The sequence below is a fragment of the Crocuta crocuta genome, unplaced genomic scaffold (genome assembly GCF_008692635.1).
Source record: "Crocuta crocuta isolate KB4526 unplaced genomic scaffold, BGI_CrCroc_1.0 scaffold41, whole genome shotgun sequence".
NCBI lineage: Eukaryota > Metazoa > Chordata > Mammalia > Carnivora > Hyaenidae > Crocuta > Crocuta crocuta.
In genome coordinates, this window is record NW_027529428.1 from 12,251,233 (window position 1) to 12,271,649 (window position 20,417).

The 20,417-nt window shown below is 44.8% G+C and overlaps 1 protein-coding gene across 2 annotated transcripts in view; it reads left to right on the top strand.

Annotated features, from left to right (window-relative positions):
• The window catches only part of DOCK8 (dedicator of cytokinesis 8), a 167,981-nt gene that overhangs the window by 31,637 nt on the left and 115,927 nt on the right, over nt 1-20,417 (top strand). For both annotated transcript variants that reach the window (XM_077759423.1, XM_077759422.1), the window contains exons 5-10: nt 1,781-1,993; nt 6,451-6,536; nt 12,459-12,525; nt 13,732-13,881; nt 19,062-19,142; nt 20,197-20,356. In XM_077759423.1, the coding sequence (XP_077615549.1) occupies nt 1,781-1,993; nt 6,451-6,536; nt 12,459-12,525; nt 13,732-13,881; nt 19,062-19,142; nt 20,197-20,356 (757 nt within the window). The remainder of the gene's footprint in view (nt 1-1,780; nt 1,994-6,450; nt 6,537-12,458; nt 12,526-13,731; nt 13,882-19,061; nt 19,143-20,196; nt 20,357-20,417) is intronic.

Here is a 20,417-nt window from a genome sequence, read left to right on the forward strand (position 1 = left end):
CCCCCCCCCCCCGCAGCGCCCCCTCCTGGCAGAACTCAAAGGGAGCCGTGGCAAAGCCGGAATGTGACTTGCTGAGTGCCAGAGTATAACAGTTGAGGCAGAGAAGCAGCAGGCAGGTTACCAGCACCCCCTTGCAGCCCCCTCATTCAGCGTACTCACCGCACTAAACTGGGTCATCAGCTAGGTTACAGAGCCACGCTACGCAAAGGTTGTGTGGTTTTAAGTGTTAGACTAATACTCATAATGCAGAGATGCTCACTGAGACCACGGGCAGCATCTTCCACGCCACTGCAGTCTTGGCGCCTTGTGAGTAGACTGGCGAGGCCAGGGGCCTGAATGTACAGAGGTGCCGTACGTGTATGATACAACTCCGTGGTACATGCACATTTCCTAAAAATTAGATCATATTGTACGTAATGTTGTGTGTGCTCTGTTGTCATATTAACAATACGACAGACTGTGATCCTCTTTCTCTTCCAATGAATATGTGTTTACTTGGGTTTTCTTTAAATGGTTACATAACATTCCATCGGATGCAAGTTCCAGAATCTCGTAATGCTTGCTCTTTTGGGGGACGTTTAGATTGTTCCTCTTATTTTGTTACTATAAACAATGTTCCAGAGATGCTCTGGTCCTCACATCCCTTGCTCATGTGTCCAGTTTATACTCTTAGAATACGTTACAGAGATTATATATGTTTCTTGACATGCCTTTGAGAGAAACTTGGGAAATTCACTTCCTTTTCCCAAGGCGCTCATACATTCTAAGCCAAAAGAGTACCAATGATTAAAATACTAGTAATGATTATTGCTAGCACATTCAGTTAGATCAAATTTATGATCTAGCAGAGTAGAATTTTTATAAGATCGATGGATGTCACAAAACATATATATTATAGAGAAACTGTCCAGTAGCGTGTCCACTTAGTAGAACTTTAGGATATAACATGTTACCATTAATTTTATAGATGTTTATAATAATTTCATCTATATTCTTACAACATATCATTGATTATGGTTATAGTGTTTGTCCAGTCTTTGGCTGGGTTTGCAGTTCCCTGTTACTGAAACATTCCTAATGGAATAAAGCATCTGCCTGTGAATGCTTTACAACTTTCTTCAAACACACTGCAACTCAAAGTGGACACTACTTGAATAGCAAATGCTTTCCTGCTTTTTTATCCTGGCGCGTATTGCCATAACTATCACTAAAGTCCTGTAGAAGAGTGTTCCCACCCCCACATCCCTGTCTTCGGGAGCATAATGTTCAGTTTGGGAATTTCTATGAGGTTTAATTCGGAAGGCTTCTCACACATCATCTTCTTTCCAGTTTCAAAAGCCAAGTTCTGGAGTTGAGGTTAGGAGGGGGTCCCTCCATGCCCCCTCCAGCGCCCTTTTCTATTCTACCTTATTCCAGCTCTGTTCTGCTTGAACGTGAGACCGGAGTGAGGTTCCCAAGAGACTTGGCTCCCATTTCCAGAAAAGAACATGCCCCCAAACTAACAGGAACACGGCGCTGTGTTCAAACCTTTGCTCAAGGACCAGTTTATCTACATCCAATGAGTAAATTACCTGCTTGCAGGTGGGAAGGAGACAGTTCCCTTTAGGATTGTCTGACCAGGAAGATAAGATGTGATTCTTGCCAAACCCCTAGATAGCTCAGAAGCCACTTGAGACGTGACTCTGTAATCCCACGTTGGAGCAGGGGGTTGACATCTCAGACGCTTCCGTACCCACTTTGGACCCGCGATCTCTCTCACAAGCCATGTCTTTTCTTGCAGGCACGCCCCCGCCCCTTAAATGTGCTGTGTGACGTGTCTGGGAAAGGCCCCCTCACTGCATGTGGCTTCGACCTCCGCAGCCTACAGCCTGACCAGCGGCTGGAAAACCTCCTGGAGCACGTGAGTGCCGAGGACTTCGAGAAGCAGAATGAGGAGGCTCGAAGGACCAATCGGCAGGCAGAGCTCTTTGCCTTGTACCCATCAGTGGACGAGGTGGGTGTGGCCATCTCCATGTGTAAGTTGCACTGGGGACTTGTTCATCATTACTGTATAACACTGCCAGAAGGCTTAGTGGTATGATCTCTGGGCTGTTCTTTTTACAAGAACAAGCCTGTAGAATAGCAAAATCAGTTATTGATCAATCTCACGAATGAGATTCCAACAATAGCAACCAGGATTTCCATAGCTCTTTAGTAAATACTTCCACTAATACCGTCTCATTTAATCTTCAGAACATTTCTTTTTAAAAAAAATTTTTTTTAATATTTATTTATTTTTTAGAAAGAGAGAGACAGAGTGTGAGTAGGGGAGGGGCAGAGAGAGAGGGACACAGAATACAAAGCAGGCTCCAGGCTCTGAGCTCTCAGCACAGAGCCTGACGCGGGACTTGAATTCACGAGCTGTGAGATCATGACCTGAGTGAAGTCGGACGTTTAACTGACTGAGCCACCCAGACGCCCCTAATCTTCAGAACATTTCAAGGGTCTACATGCAGTAACCTCACTCAGTGAGTCACCATTCAGTTATTTGGGGGTCTGTTTTGCAGTTAATTCTTCAAGACGTGTTTGCTTAAACTTTGGTGTTCTTTTTTTTTTTGGTTAATGTTTATTTTATTTGTTTATCTTGAGAGAGAGAGAGAGCATGAGCAGGGGAGGGGCAGAGAGAGAGGAGAGGAACCCCAAGTTGGCTCTGTGCTGTCAAACTCATGAAATGTGAGATCATGACCTGAGCCAAAGTCAAGAGTCAGACACTTAAGCAACTGAGCCACCCAGGGGCCCCTAAACTTTGGTGTTCTTAAGTGTTTTGTGAAAATCTTTTTAAAAATAATCTCTGTGAACAGCCCGAAGAGAATTGCTTTGAAAACATTCTGGCCTAAAGTGATCGTCGCTGTGCTCTTAATGCACAGAACTGCAGAACGTTGATTGTCCACTTCTTTATATATTGGACTTGACCCAGACCGATGTGATAATGTAGGCTTTGTCTGCCGTCACTCCCAGGGGTACTTCAGATGGGCTGAGAAATGACCGTCATCCAGGGACTGTCTTCTGTTTAGGCTCCTCATACTTGATCTGAGGCTCTCAGTCTTTCCGCTGAATGTCAGAATAGCTCCTTCTGTTTCTTGCGAAAACTGGCTATAGCAATATATCTGCGGTCCAAATTTTATTAAAAGTTCTGTTGCAAAATATATGATTTGGGGGAACATTTTTGCCTCAAAGATATACCATCCATCCCTCTAAATGTTTGAAATTTAACTTTTGGATCAAGCAAGAAGACCATTAGGGAGCCTGATTCTTTTTTTTAAATGTTTCTTTCTTTTCAGAGAGAGAGGGAGAGAGAGATGAATAGTTGAAATAGATTGTTAGCAGTTACTAGGACTATTATAGTAGTGAGGAATGTGAGTGGAGGAGGGGCAGAGAAGGAGAGAGAATTTCTCTAGGCATAGAACCTGATGTGGGGCTTGATCCCACGAACCTTGAGATCATGACCTGAGCTGAAATCAAGAGTCGGTCACTCAGCTGACTGAGTCACCCAGGTGCCCTTAGGGAGCTTGATTCTTAAACCTTGTGAAGCCCCCACCCCTGGGTATTGTGTCTGCTGACTTGCCCTTCCCTGAGCTTGCCAGTGGTCAGCAGAAGGGACAGGAAGGCAGGCAGCAGTCACAAATTAGGATATCATGTCCACTGTGCAAATATTATTGAGGACACCGACCTACTCATCATCTGCCTCAGTGAGGGTCCAGTGGGACATTGTCTCTGGCCTTCAGACAGAGAAGAATCCGTATCCACTGGGGAAATACAAACACTTAGGAGACATGTGCCCGTCTTGTAAGTGGCGTTCCTAGATTCTTAGCGTTAAATTTCAGTTCACCACTACTAAACCTAGTGGCTTGCTTATTGGTGTCCTGAATTTTATTCAGCTTTCTTTCCTTCTTTTTGTTTAACTGATTATTATTATTATTTAAACTTATTTCTGAGAAAGAGAGAAAGAGAGACAGCGTGAGCAGGGGAGGGTCAGAGAGAGAGGGAGATACAGAATCTGAAACAGGCTCCAGGCTCTGAGCTGGCAGTCAGCACAGAGGCCCACATGGGGCTCGAACTCACGAACCGTGAGATCATGACCTGAGCTGAAGTCAGACGCTTGACCGACTGAGCCACTCAAGTGCCCCTTGATTTTTACTTTTTTTCATGTTTATTCATTTTGAGGGGGGCGGCCAGGACGGCAGAGTGGTGGGGAGTTGGGGGGAGCAGAGGAGCCTAAGTGGGCTCTGCGCTGACAGCAGCAAGCCTGACATGGGGCTTGGACTCCCGAACCATGAGATCATGACCTGAGTGGAAGTCGAACACTCGACCGACCGAGCCACCCAGGCCACCCCTTCTTTCTTTCCTTCTTATCTTTATTTTCCAATCAGTTTGTTTTTCTCATCTATTTTCTTATTTGCAGTGGCCTCAAATTCTTTTTCTGGAAGAGGCAGATTACAAATAAATACGAATGATATGAGCAGTGTAATCACACAGGAGTCTCACAGTGATTGCAAGAATGAGTTACAGACTGTGTTGAAGGAACTTCGTTTTATGGTCTTTGAAACAATGCAGAGGCTTGATTAGGACTGAGAGTTATGATCGAGCAGAGGCCCTAATGGGCCTGCTTTATTGAGTGGAGAGGAATGCTTTGTAATTAGTGCACCAATTATTTGTAAATGGGTTATGTCTACAGTGCTCAGGGCCCCTGTAGCAGCAGCCTCTAATATTTTGAAGCTCACACACCCCGAAATTGCGTTTGCCCTTGTAATTTGCACTTCCTCCAAAGATAGCCTTGTGGAAGAACAGTGGACTTCTGGCTCCCATGAAGTAATCACACATGCTGACTGCTTTTGGAAGCACGTTAATGAAACTATTTAATATTACCATTACTTTATTTCCTGGCGAGGAGGATTAGAAGAGAGGCAGACTGTTATATCCAAATTATGACCGAGCCTGCAGGAGAGGCAGAAGTAGAATGCACCCATTAAGCTGCTGCTTCTTTTTTTTAATGTTTATTTCTTTGAGAGAGAGAGAGAGAGAGAGAACCAGCAGGGAAGGGGCAGAGAGAGACGGAGATACAGACCGAAGCAAGCTCTAGGCTCCAAACTCTCAGCACAGAGCCCGATTTGGGGCTTGAACTCATGAACCGCGACACCACGACCTGAACCAAGGTCGGACACTTCACTACCTGAGCCAGCCAGGCACCCCACAGCCACTAAGCTTCTCTGAGGCAGGTTCATTCCTGGATTCATTGTGGGTTCTGTAAAAGGCATCCTGTGTCGGTTCCTAAAAAGACGCCATTATGCTCTGAATCACAGAGGAGTTTGCATTCAGACTCCTTAGGCTGCAAGTGACAGAGCCCAGTTAAAAACCAATTTTTAAAAAAGTGATGGGGGGGGGGCGGATTTATCAGCTCACGTGATGAGGTCACTGGCAGGCAGATGGAGAGCTGGCCTCAGGATCCATCGGGTTCGCTGATGAAAGAACATCTCTCATACTGTCATTCTCTCTTACTAGCTCTCTCCCTCCCATTCTTTCTCTGTCTCTCTCTCTAAATACACACATATGCACATTCAGGAAGACAGAAAAACAAACACCCACAAAAGCTTCATATTTTCTCTTCTCCTTTGGAAGCTAGTTCTTACTACAGACAACTGTAAAGACTGAAGAAATCCATATGGATTAGAAGAGACTTAGGAAAGGGCTGCCTGGGTGGCTCAGTCAGTTAAGCGTCCGACTTCGGCTCAGGTCAGAATCTCGCAGTTCGTGAGTTCAAGCCCGGCATCGGGCTCTGTGCTAACAGCTCAGAACCTGGAGCCTGCTTCGGATTCTGTGTCTCCCTCTCTCTCTGACCCTCCCCTGCTCATGCTCTATCTCTCTCTGTCTCTCAAAAATAAATAAAAGTTAAAAAAAAAAAAAGAAAGAAAACAGTGAACTAAGGAAGACACTATATTATAGTCCTGATGGTTTACATGTAGCCTGATGTGAGCTATTCTGACTCAGACCTCAAGTCTGAAATTCATGTATTTACTAGTAAAACTTTGGCAGGAGAAATATTCTGAATGTGTGTTTAGAACAAGCAAAAAAAAAAAAAAAAGCCAACAATACCAACAATAGGTATTAGATTTTGCAATGCCATCTGGTGGATGTTACTCAGCCGTATTCCTGTTCATGTTTCCTTCCTTCCTCCCTCCCTCTGTCTCTTTGTCTTAAATGCTTAGCTTTCTGAAAGGAGAAATTGTTTGCTGTCACTGTTGACTTCGAAGCTTGGGGCTGGATAAAAAGTCCAAGTGTTATTATCCCACGATTAGAAAGAAAGCAAATGACAGTCAAGCACTGGACAGCCGCGTTCCCTTCCCTGGACTCACTTTGACTCGAACCCCTCATGGAAATTCACTCATGGTTTCTTTACCCTGTGATTAATAATAGGAGGATGCCGTGGAAATACGTCCGGTACCAGAATGTCCTAAGGAACATCTGGGCAACAGAATACTGGTCAAGGTCCTGAACTTGAAGTAAGTATCAGAGAACAGACCACACACTACACTGAGGTTTACCTTGCCTTTTAGACGGAAACTGTTTCTATTGCCAGAGCCTGAATGAGGAGAGTTTTCCAGAGCTGTTATGATAGCAGGCAGCTGTGAGGTAGGGGAAGGAGTAGACTTCGGAGTCAGCTAGACCCAGAGTCTGTTTCTACCAAGTCTTCGACCGTCACTCTTCTATAATAGGGGAGGCCCACCCTGAATTAGTCATGTAAGGTAATTGAGCGAAGGAGCGTACATTAACAAAAGTAACAAGAAGAGCTGAACAGTGAGGGGGAAAAAAAAACTAAAAAAAAAAAAAACGACTAAAAACCAGTGAGTGGTGTATTCGAGTCCGCTCTAATTCATGAGAGCTGACTGTGCATTTCTCTTCCCAGCTCTGTGTTCTGTGAGGTCAAGTACATAGCTTGAAGTTGGCCACGGGGGAGTATTTACAACATAGAGATCAGAAAATACTACAAATGAGAGCTCTTGCTTTCCAGAGACTTGTTGGTTAAACACTTATCAGCGCATCACTATTGGAACGTACTGTGAAATGCGGCTAAACCCAGTCTCAGTGTCAGGGACAGCAGAGTGGCTGGGAGCAGTGAGGACTATAGCAGACCTTTCCAAGGAGACACTCGCTACTGCTTAGGGCTGATTCTTGCCATCTAAGCACACTCGCCCTTTTTTTAAATCAATTGTCTGCTTTGCTTTTTTTTTCCAAGAGAGCTGGAAATTCAATTTTTTTCTGCACAATTTCCTGACTTCTTAACTATCTTCTCATTTCCTTTTTATTATTATTATTATTATTTTAGTGTTTGTTTATTTTTGAGAGAGAGAGAGAGAGAGACAAAGTGCAAGTGGGGGTGGGGCAGAGAGAAAGAGGGAGACTCGGAATCCAAAACAGGCTCAGAGCCTGACACTGGGCTTGAACTCACCAACCGTGAGTTTGTGGCCTGAGCTGAAGTTGACATTCAACCGACTGAGCCACCCAGGCGCCCCACATTTCCTTGTTAAATATGACACAACTGCGTGTCTGTAGTCTGGATTCCTCTTGTGGGCCAACTGTTTGCCAGTTTAACTTAAAGTTTACTTTAAACTTTTTTTTAATGTTGATTTATTTTTGAGAGACAAAGTGCAAGTGGGGGAGGGGCGCGCGCCCGTACACACACACACACACACACACACACACACACACACAGAGAAAATGAAGCAGGCTCCAGGCTCTGAGCTGTTTGCACAGACCCGGATGTGGAGCTAGAACTCATGAACTGCGAGATCATGATCTGAGCCAAAGTCGGACACTCTACTGACTGGGCCACCCAGGCACCCCTACCACAACCACTTTAAAGCATTTATCTCCAAATATTTTTATTGTTTAACTTTTATAGTGAGAAAAAGTCTTATATCCTCCATACATGTGTGTTAACTTTGTACATGCATATTAAAATACTAGATGCATTATAGGGACCCCTGGGTTCTATAGGAACGTCAGGCTCTGTGCTGATGGTGTGGATCCTGCTTGGGATTCTCTCTCTTCCTCTCTCTGTCTCTCCCCCTCTCATGCTATCTCTGTTTCTCAAAATAAATAAATAAACTTTAAAAAATAAGTATTATATGCATTGTAATAAATTTGAAATAATAATTTTAAATAAACTTAAATAAGTTTTAAATTATACATAAATTTTAAAATATGAACTAAACAAATGAAAGTAAATTAGAATAGCTTTTCCAACACACAAGCAGGCTGTCTTGCATATACCCACTGGAGGGTTCGTAGGCTTCTCCCGCAGACGGCTGCACTAGAGAATTCTTCCAACTCAAATCGCAGACTCTTTTGAAAACATTAAGTTGTAAATGCTCCACCTAGGCAACAGTCCATGAGCATAATATATTTTCACACCCTATTGGGAGGCTCATCCATCTCTTGAAGTGAATTCATGGACCCCTAAAGCAGCCCCTGGTTTGCACTCAAGGCATCTGGACTCTGGACCCACGGCTGTGTTTCAACCCTGAGCACGTCCCTGGGAGTTGGAGTTCTTACTGATAAATGAGGTTGTTAACACACACGGGCTGCTCTCGAGCTTCCTACGTGCCCTACACGTCTGCCTCCGATGCAGAGCCTCCCCACAGCCTCTGCTGAGAACCAGGCGGGCAGAGCTGCCCACCCCCGGCCCTGGGGCCTCTCTTGATGTTGTAGGCCCTCCCCCCAGCCAGCTCTACAGGTGGCTGGGGAGGAGTGAGGGCCTTTTGTCTATAGGAGGATGGGAGCAGCCCAGAAGCCAGCAGTCTGTCCAGTCAGGGCTGCAGAGAGGCAGACGCCAGCCCGTGCCAGCCAGCCCGGAAGGGGGGCCTGCTCGCCTCGCAGCAGGGCCGCCGAGTGGAAGTGGCCTCCCACCCCTCTCTTGCTTGGGAAAGCCCGCCATGTTGGCTGAGGCCCTCGCACCACCCCCCCCCGGAAGTAGGTGCAGTATCTGTGCCATTTGGGACTGGACGGATTCCCTCTTATGGTGTCACTTTGTCACCAAGCTCTCTAGACCTTCCCAGTAGATACATAGCAGCGGTTCTCACAGGTGGGAAAACATGGCCACTGAGACCGACATGTATTATTTAAAAAAAAAAAAAAAATAGAGCCGTTTGGATTTCTCTTAATGAAAATCATCAAGTGCGGATTTCTGGTGATGTTTCCCCCAATTGCCAAAGCAGAAATCAGGTAGAGTGAGGGGTTTGCCCGGTGAGCTTGGCCCACTCGTGTGTCTTAAATAAGGTCCATATCCACATATGCCTGCGGGAGGGGAGATGCACCAAAGAGCTTGTCTCAGCTAGAACCACTCTGAACAAACTGGCTTAAAAAAACAAAAAAGAAAGCAAGTTCTCTGTCTTTTTTAAAATTCTTCATTAAAATGTATTTGTTTGGAGATAGAGAGCATGAGCAGGGGAGGCGCAGAGAGAGACAGGGAGAGAAAAGATCCCAAGCAGGCTCTGAGTTGTCAGCACAGAGCCCGATGCAGGGCCTCAGCTCACAAACCGTGAGAGCATGACCCCAGCTGAAATCAAGAGTCAGACCCTTAACCGACTGAGTCACCAGGCGCCCCAAGAAAGCAAGCTCTTATAGGTATACCTACCATGTCAACAGATGAATAGTAAAAACTTAAGGATAATGTTAAGGACTTCCATTTCCCCACTGACACTGATCCGCAGAATTTTATTTCTACTACTATAGATTTAATTGGCTAGGGAATTTTTCAAATACTTTTGATCTAGAGCTGTTACTGCTTTACTTTTGAGAAACATGTAAAGCCTCAAGCATAGAGGAAGAATCAAGCTGACGCCACATCTGTAGATGGCTGTAGCACCCGGAAAAGAAGAAAAACAATGACAACAAAGTAATTTTCTTGTCTGCATTTTATGTGGGGAAACCTTTTTGTTTTCTTTTTTTTTTTTAATGTTTATTGATATTTGAGAGAAAGAGAGCACAAGCAGGGGAGAACGAGAGAGGGAGACACAGAATCCGAAGCAGGGTCCAGGCTCCGAGCTGTCGGCACAGGGCCCGATGCAGGGCTCGAACTCACGAACCGTGAGATCATGACCTGAGGTGAAGTTGGCCGCTTTACCGACTGAGCCACCCGGGCGTCCCTATGGGGAAATCTCTTAATGGAAAATTTAATACCATCTTATGCGAAGTAACCTTGGTGGTAAAACTAGTGTGTATCAAGTTTACCTTGTTTTCAATACAGACATTGAGACACTTTCCACCATCATTTCCCCCAGGAGATTCTGGTTCAGGAGATCTTAGGAAGGACAAAGAAACTGGTGTTTTGATAAATTGCTCATTCCCTTCAAAATACTAGTTTCTGGGGCCTCTACTCAGAGATACACTGGGAGGGAAAAACCTCAGGTTCTGTGAACAGATCAGGCTGGGCTCTGAACCCCAAACATGGCCACTCCTAACCTCGTAGCCTCTGGCCAATGACTTACTCTCACTGCAACTCAAAATGGGGGTAATATCTGCATTACAGTGTTGTGAAGTTAAAGGAATCTATGGGTATTAATCACTAACACCACCCGATTGTAAGTATGTGACAAATGTTCATTCTCTTTCCTTTCTCTGAGCACAGAGAACTTAACACTCAGTACCTGCCTAAGTAGATCACAGCAATATTCAGACCTTGGAGTGCACAGTTCAATACAGGCAGACGATACCAGGCAATAGCTTGTGAGCTTAGGCCAAGGAATGCCCAATTGGCGTGCTGTTACTTAATGATAGAAAAATTGTGGAAACCCTCTCTGTTATTTCCTTGTGGTGAAGTACACACAGCATAAAATTGACCATCATCACCACTGTTCAGTGCACAGCTCAGTGCCATTAGGTACGTGCCTACTGATGTTCAGCCCACCACCGTCCGTCTCCAGATCTCTTTTCTTCCCAAACTAGAGCTCATTAAACAGTAATTCCTGCTCTCCTTCCCCCAGCCCCTAGGACCCGCCATGCCTTCTGTCTGTATGAATTCAACTACTCTAAGTACCTGATAGACGTAGACTAACACAACGCTTGTCCTTCTGTGGCTGGTGTATTTCACTTAGCATATTGCTTCCAAGGTTCATGTCGGAGCATGCGTCAGGATTTCCTTCCTTTTTAAGGTTGAATAATATTCCATTGTATGTAGACAAAACCATGTTTTGTTTATCCATTCATCCTCAGATGGACACCTGGATTGCTTCCACCTTTTGGCGATGGGGATACTGTCCCTCGACCCTGTTCTTGTAGTATGATCCATACAACAACATTGGGAAATGGGGAGAGCAAGAGTCCCTTCCTCATATTATAGATAAATAAATGAAACTGGGAAAGTCAAGTAGCCGGCAGCGGGGGGAGGAACAGAGTCCAGGCGTGCTGGCCGCAATGCCTGCGAGTCCGCCATCTTTCCCAACTGCCTGATCCCCAAAGGTGCCATTTGATCAGCTAACCCCTTTTGTCTGCGTGTCCCTCTGCCCAAATAATTCTTCTAAAAAGTCCTGTTTTTAGACAAAATTACCCAATGATAAGGCCCTCCGCTCACACATGCCTTGAAACAAAATGTGGCCTAATTTAGATGACTTCTGAAGTGGTGGTGGTCCAGGGCCTGGTTACTGGTGCTCTCAGCTGGCCGTGCCCAAGGTCATGGGTTGTTAGCCTGAGAAACTTGGAATCTGCACATCTGTGCTCCCTGTGCTTCCTATGACTTATGGAGGGATTTTGCCTTGTTGTCTGCAGTCTCTTCAAACCCACCATTTCAAGGGCAATGGCAATTAGGGCCAATATTTTTCTAGGTCTCGCTGGGCCCCCTCAGCTCAGTGTTTCCTGGCAGTACTTGGCTCCCTGCTGCCACCAACTACCACCTCAGCAGCTCCCCTTGCACTGGAGTTAGGAAGGGCCAGACATTCACCCCTGTAAATGGTCCCACAATAAGTCCAAGGGAAAGCAACAGCATTTTCCTTTCTTTACCCTCGGAAAAGCCTTGTCCTTTAGAATTGAATAATAGGGATTCCTACCCTAGCAGTAAAGGGTAAACTGTGAACAAAGCCTTTACCTAAGACAGAGTCTCTCCCATCCGAAAGCAGGACATCTACTGATAAGAAGGGCCATGTTGGGTCACACCATGGGACCAGTCTTCCCTCTCCCCTGTGACACCACGAACAAGTGCGTTTTAGGAGACTGTACCCTCCGCCACCATCTCCAGCAACTAGGAATCTTCCACGATCCTCCCATATCTCTCCACTCCTATCCCAGTGTGATTCTCATCTGTGTGGAAGGATCCAAATATTTGGGGGAACGATTTACATTCTTAACCAGTCGGCGTATGTAGCTAGGCACTTTGAGCAAATTCAAGATCATCTAAGCTAAAACTCCGTTTTTCCTTGTCTCTCTGACAGGTTCGAGATCGAAATTGAGCCTCTGTTTGCCAGCATTGCCCTCTATGATGTTAAAGAAAGGAAAAAGGTAAGGAAGCAAAGAATGGATCCCTGAGGGCACACGTACCGCTCGTGATTTTTCGGGTTCGTGTTTTCAAATGTCATGTCTATGCAACGGAAACATATCAGATTTGAAAGCAAATGACCTTCGATACATCCAATTCTGCTGGGAATGCTGGTCATTTATGTTCTTTGAAGAATCTTAAAGGGAAAGCCTGTTGGAAATGGCGGCCTGTTTGGGATTGAGAGAGAAAAGAAATAGCAGCCTATAGGATGACCTGTAAAACAAGGCAATTTAAATTCATTGTTAATGAGCTTGGACATATACGTAACGTTACATCAGTTTGGGAGTGTTTGTATTGTGAACTGGCCTCATCGTGGATGGAAGGCGGCATCCTGTGTGCAGTAAATGTATTTATTTGCCGTACAGGGAAGACCTCACCAACTTTGATGTGCTTTTTTTTTAATGTTTATTTATTTTTGAGAGAGAGAGAGAGGCCATGTGTGAGCCAAGGAGGGGCAAAAAGAGACAGTGACACAGAATCCGAAGCAGGCCTCAGCCTCTGACTGTCAGCACAGAGCCCGATGCAGGGCTCGAACCCACGAACCATGAGATCATGATCTGAGCTGAAGGTAGCCACTTAACCAACTGAGCCACCCAGGTGCCCCTTTTTTCCTCATTCTTGACTATAAACTAAGAGCAGAGACAGCGTCCTGCTTTTCTTCACTTTAGTGCCTAGCACATCACTGGTGTTCAGGAGCTAAGGATGGGTTGATAAAAATGTTAGCGTTTCAAGGAACTTCTCCCAAACAGCTCCAGAATATCTAGAAATTGCGACAATATATGAATCGGATTTTCCACCACCCACTAGTCACGTCTATGATGACACTGCTCCTTTCGCAACATTTCTTTGTGGGTTTTATTCTTCAAACATACTTAGACCATAAAAGCAGCAGGTAGGGGGCGCCTGGGTGGCTTAGTCGGTTAAGCGTCTGACTTTCGCTTAGGTCATGATCTCGCGGTTCGTGGGTTCGAGCCCCGCGTCGGGCTCTGTGCTGACTGCCAGGTCAGAGCCTGGAGCCTGTTTCAGTCTGTGACTCCCTCTCTGTCTGACCCTCCCCTGCTCATGCTGTCTCTCTCTCTCTCTCTCTCTCCTAGAAATAAATAAAACATTTAAAAAAAAAAAAAAGCAGCAGGTAGGACTGATTTTTTTTCCTTGCTCCTTGTTGACAGATCTCAGAAAATTTTCACTGTGACCTGAACTCCGACCAGTTCAAAGGGTTTCTGCGTGCTCACACGCCCTCTGTCGCCCCGTCGAGTCAGGCGAGATCAGCAGTGTTTTCGGTCACCTATCCGTCGTCTGACATCTACCTAGTAGTCAAGGTAGTTACACACAGCGTCGTCTGTACACTGTGCATGTGTGTGCTCTCATTGTTGCGTAACTCCCAGGGCATGTTGGGGGTGAAAGAGATGTCAGAACGTATCCACATGTTCTCTGTGTGATTCGCTGTCTCCTTTTCAACTTGCCCCTTTTTCTTTTCCAAGCAAATTCTGTGTGGGGTGCTGCAGCAACGGTGGGTTTTGAGGTCCTACAGTCTTGATTTTGAATCCTGCCTCGGGAACTTGATAGCTATGGGACTCAGGGTAACTCCCTAAACCTTTCTGAGACTTCGTTTCCTTTTTTTTTTTAATGTTTTATTTATTTCTTAGAGAGAGAGAGAGAGAGACAGCGTGAGCAGGGGAGGGTCAGAGAGAGAGGGAGACACAAAATCCGAAACAGGCTCCAGGCCCTGAGCTAGCTGTCAGCACAGAGCCTGACGTGGGGCTTGAACCCACGAACTGCAAGATCATGACCTGAGCCGATGTTGGATGCTTAACCGACTGAGCCACCCAGGCGCCCCTGAGACTTCGTTTCCTTATGTGTGAGGTGGGGATGGTAATCCCGCCCTCAGCAGGCGGTTGTGATTGCGGAACAGAGCCTGGAACATTCCAGGCCCCCTTCCTCCTGGCCAAGCTGTTCCTCCTATGCTTGGCTGTCCAGCTCTGTGAGACTGCTGTGGAGGAAACCTCAGATAGACTTTCCTGATTCCGTTCATGTCCTTCTAGATACCTGTAGTTAAATGTTCCCAAGTCTAGGCTCTGACTTAAGGTGTGAGCTATACTCTCTGTGTTTTACCCTCACCTTTGATCACCCTGTCACAGGCTGTGTACGTGCAGTGGGACTCAAATCCATAGGGCAGTCCCAAGTACAAGGACCGTTTGTTCTTGGCTCTACTCTTTCCTGATGTGAGAAAACCAGAGACTTTCTCTACGCACCAAAGTGCATGGTTAGAGGTTAACAACAAACACTGAGTATTTCACTTACCTTAAACCAAATATTTAGTCTGATTGACTGTTGCCCTCAAAACTTTAAAAATAAAATAAAATCCAGGTGTTTTGATTTCAGGTACACCCAGAGTTCCCTGTTTGGAAGCTTTTCTAGTTAGCGCTGTGTCTTACCTCCATAATTTCATTGATTCCCCCCATGAGCCCATGAGAATAGCATATCGACTGCAAAGAATTTAAGTGACATGGAGGTCACTTAACAAAGGGGCAGATGGCTCCACGTGCAAGCTGCCTTTTCACCATTCTACAAAGACTCTAAAACGTTACTCTTGCTTGCAGGGAATCTATTTAAGCTTTTAGGAAGCATTAGAGTTAAAATCCTTTTGCTAAAAAGACACCTCTATTGTTGTCACACTTAACACATTATCCATTTCCCACAATGTTACTTAGACACGTAGGAAAATTAGCTTCTAGTCCACCCCAGCAGCCCTGTAGTTAAACTCAAGGTTCTCTCAGCCTGGGAAACTGAAGATGCTAGTCCCATGGAGCCGAATTTCACTTCAGGCCCTATTCCTTAGTGGAGGACCTTATTTTGGTAAATCTGTCACAGTCTGCTAAGTGCCAGCTGTTACCTACAGGTTACTGTTACCTTTCTTTTTTTTTTATTTTTTTTTAATTTATTTCTAAAAAATATATATATTTTTAAATTTATTTCTAGGAGAGAGAGAGAGAGAGACAGCGTGAGCAGGGGAGGGTCAGAGAGAGAGGGAGACACAGACTCTGAAATAGGCTCCAGTCTCTGAACTGGCAGTCAGCACAGAGCCCGACGCGGGGCTCAAACCCACGAACCGCAAGATCATGACCTAAGCGAAAGTCGGACGCTTAACCAACTAAGCCACCCAGGCGCCCCATACTGTTACCTTTCTAAATAGGTTCCAAAGCTTTCAAATGTACAAATGCTTTCATGTGGCGTAAGGAGCATTCCGTCAATTGTCTGGATACAGGGAAGACATTTAAAGCCCCGTAAGACATGCCCTGGTTTGCCTCTGGCATCTTTTCCTTTACTGTAATGACGTCTTTGCTGTTTCTTTCTCTCTAAATATATAGTGAATGGTGTGTAATAGTTAGCACAGCCAGGCCGATGCCGTTCAGTTCAGTCAAGAGGAGCTCTTTCTTATTTTTATTTCCAGGCTGAGCACCAGGTTCTTTTTATTTTATTTTTAAATTTTTTAATGTTTGGGGTGCTTGGGTGGCTCAGTCATTTAAGCGTCTGACTTTGGCTCAGGTCATGACACCACACTTTATGGGTTCGAGCCCCGCGTCAGGCTCTGTGACACCTCAGAGCCTAAAGCCTGTTTCAGATTGTGTGTCTCCCTCTCTCTTTCACCCTCCCCTGCTCACACGCTCTCTCTCTCTCTCTCTCTCTCTCAGAAATAAATTTAAAAAAATTTTTAATGTTTATTTTTGGGGAGTAGGGGCAGAGAGAGAGGAAGACACAGAATCCAAAGCAGGCTCCAGGCTCTGAGCTCTGAGCACAGTGCTCGACGCAGGTCTCGAACCCATGAACCACGAGATCATGACGTGAGCTGAAGTCAGAAGCTCAACCAACTGAGCCACCCAGGCGCCCTGAACATCCAGTTCTTAACTATATTTTAGGTAGCGTTTCCTGGTTTAGTATTGCTTTACAATTGCTTTAAAGGACTATCCAGGCTTAAAGGCTTTGTTTCTCAGTTAAGGGATGGAGAGTAAGGGTGAGACTTAAAACTTTAAATATAAACATGTGAGACAACGAACCAGCCCCTCTGTATCTGACAAAAATTCCCTGGTAATTCCACCGCACCCCTCCGCCTCCCATGGTTGTGAGGACACATGTGTTTGTTTTTTTTTTTTTTTAAATTTTTTTTTTTTTATTTATTTCTAGAGAGAGAGAGAGCGTGAGCAGGGGAGGGTCAGAGAGAGAGAGCCACCCAGGCGCCCCCACATGTGTTTGTTTTACACATAAATGTGATGGGCCGTACCGTGGGCCCTCACAGCAGCCCGCGGCTTCTCACCAAGTACCTGGGGTTACCCTGGTCCACCTCGGGGAAGGGAATAGGAGCTGCTGGTCTGGGCAGACCTGGAGCCCCCACTTCCACATTCTGGAGACCCCTCTCCTGGGGTTTCCACAGCGGACACTACTAATGCCTGAAGCCATGGCGTTCCCAGTGTTGCTGCAGGGTCCTCATCTAAAGGGTCTTCATCTGTGTTCAAATTTCGTGTCAACAACCACATTTTTATCCACTGGCTGCACGGAAACACTAACTTCCTCCCGTTTGTTCTTCACGCTCCTGACTGTGAGCTTCAGTAGAATAGGGGCCACGTGTGTCCTGTAACCACAGTGTCTGCTCAGCAGTGTTTTTTGAATGAATGAATGGATGAATGAATGAGTGAGTGAATGAATGATTGCTGACTAACAGTAATACCGGCCGGACTCTAGCTCAAGTGCTGTGTGTCTGTGTTCTCAACCTGGGGCATCTCACGGGAATCAGCCTGGCCTTCTCGCCATGCCAATGGGAAGGGGTTTTAGACTTTCTTTGTGAGAAGTGAGAGACTTCCTGCCTGTGGTTGTCCTGAGACAGACAGCAGCCCAAGGAACAGCTCCAAGCCACCTTCTCTGACCGCCATTAAACACCCTCCGTCACTGGGGTATTTCTGGTTTAAATACTTCGTGCCTGTCTGATAGTGGGTGGCTGTGAGTGGGTGCCTAGGAGTGGTGACTCACGGGAATCTACTCCTAAAGCCAAGACTACACTGTATGCACTGTGTGTTAGCTAATGTGACAATAAATTATTAAAACAAAAAACAAGCAAAAGAATGTGTGCCTAATGGCATACGTTAACCCAGATTCCTTCTTCTTCTTCTTTTTTTTTATATAGTTTATTTATTTATTTTTTTTTTTGAGACAGAAAGAGACAGAGGATGAGTGGGGGAGGGGCAGAGAGAGGAGGAGACACAGAATCCGAAACAGGCTCCAGGCCGTGAGCTGTCAGCACAGAGCCCGATGCGGGGTTCAAACCCACAAACCGTGAGATCATGACCTGAGCTGAAGTCGGACGCTTAACCAACTGAGCCACCCAGGCACCCCTCTTTTTTTTTTTTTTAAATTTAAACTTTAGTTAGTTAACATATAGCGCAATACTGGTTTTAGGAGTAGAATTCCGTGATTCATCACTTATGTCCAACACCCAGTGCTCAACCCAACAAGTGCCCTCCTTAATACCCGTCCCCCATCTAGCCCATCCCCCCCACCTCCCCTCCAGCAACTCTGTTTGTTCTCTCTCATTAAGGGTCTCAAGTTTTTTTTGAAGGAACATCTCAACTAATGTCTAATCTCAACACAGGCTAAGGGGATCAACTCCACTTGTTTTCCTCTTCAACCTCCAGGTTTAACTGCATTGTCTTGGAGCAGAGGGTTGGGAAATTTCAGATTTCTCCTTTTCTTTCTCCTAAACAGGGTGGCCACATTTATGGCCAGCCAGATCATTTACCTGAAGCAAAATGGAAGAAGATACGTGCCAGTAGCGATATCCATACATATGACCAGCCAGTTAGCAAACGAAAAGTTGTACCATCCGCTGCTTTTGGGATTTTTCCCCCCATGTCTGTTAAATCCAGAGAAGTGGCCCTAATAGGAAATATAAGGAAGACAATTACAGATAATTTATTCTGTTCATTTATTCATTTTGTGGAAGGTTTTAGTCCCCAACCTGACTTTTACAGAGGCCATATCTCTTTTTTACATTGTAAGCAATAATAAAGAAAATGAGCTTTTCACTTCTTACATATGTCTCATGGGTTCTGTTTTATACAATAACTTTTATTGCATTTTTATTGTAGGCATAATACATGTTTATGGCTTAAAAATAGAAAATACACATAAGCAATAGGCAGAAAATAAAAATAGCACATAATCTCAGATACAAAGATAACTACTGTTAACATTTGCTGTGTATCCAAGATCATCCTTTTAATATGCCTTTAGGATTTTTTTTTTTTTTTTACAAAACTCTGTGGGACTCTTCATACTTATTTTTTTCACACTAATTTTCTAAATCAAAAAACATGTAACACGAACATCTTCCTTGTATCACCAAACATCGTTTTGATGGTTGCCCTGATGCCATTACATGGATGTCATGTAAGTGTCCTTACATTACAAACCCAATTCCTGAGTTTTGTTTTAATATTTTTGTTGGTAGATTGAAAAAGTCTTGCAGCAGGGAGAAATTGGAGACTGTGCGGAACCCTACATGGTTATCAAAGAAGGAGACGGTGGGAAGGTATGATGTTGGGGGATTACTAAATGGTGACATCTTAGAATAAGCAGACATTTTTCAGAAGGTCCACCAGGTAGTTAAGTCCATAATATGTCCCCATTAGTTGTATCTTTAAAAAGAAGGAAGAGAAACTGGTCAATGATCATAACTTTTTAAAGAAATAAATTCTTGACTTTAACAAATGATGACATATACACCAGCATCTAAAAAAAAAAAAGGTGGCTAGCTCAAAGCCACTTCCTGTTGTGTGGTCATTCCAAGGCTCTGACCCAGGTCGGGAAGGGTCGGGAAGGCCGCAGAGACCTCACGCAACTGACCGGTGCCTGAGCTCTACTGGGCTTTCTCAACAGTAACAGCCGATTTCCAAATATCCTTTCTGGTGTGAATATTTGGAAACAGGCTGAGACTTCTGTACATCGTAAAAGCACTAGGAAAACATAGGTTCTGAGCACGTGAAAAGGACATCTTTTCTCAGCAACGATTTGCAAAAGTTTCCAATGCGACTTTTAAAACATGGCCTTTCTGGACTAAGACTTGACTAATCAGGGTCATACTACAGACTCATAAATTTCAAATAAGATTTCTTGAATTTATTTTTTAAAGCCTTCTGTTCTGAACTTAGAACACCTTGGAAGTGTGGCCAATCTAATAAGGAAGTCGTTGGCAACCTTTATACATTTTTCTGGAGGTTCCCAAGGCAACTTTTGAAAAACAACCTCTCTTGAGAGCTTGGTAGATACTATATAAAATTTTTCATTCCAAAATTTTGTTGTGCAAAAATCCAAGTCCTGTGGCTAGTCCCTAAAAGAGGCATTATAGCAAGCCTTGGACTTCTTTTTTTTTTTTTTTTTGGNTTTAAACTCTTCCATTTCAAATCTGTATTTTCTTATCAGTTAGACCTCTAGGCTGAGTTGTATCTTTTTCTTGCCTATTCACTATTTTTAATCAGTAGGGTGGGGATTTTGGAGGTGTCTGTCCCATCCATGGTGGGAGACCATTGACTTGGTGCCAACGCCATATTGTTTGTTTCTACTTGTCTCTTTCTACTTTCGTCTAGAGTAAAGATAAGATTGAAAAACTAAAACTTCAAGCTGAATCCTTCTGCCAGCGTTTGGGGAAATACCGGATGCCTTTTGCCTGGGCTCCCATAAGCTTAACGAGTTTCTTCAATGTCTCCACCCTGGACAGGGAGGTAACCGATGTGGACTCCATGGTTGGTAAGATTTCCAACTGCAGTGGGGAGGGGAGGGGTCCCCAGTGTACTAACTCTAAGGCCAG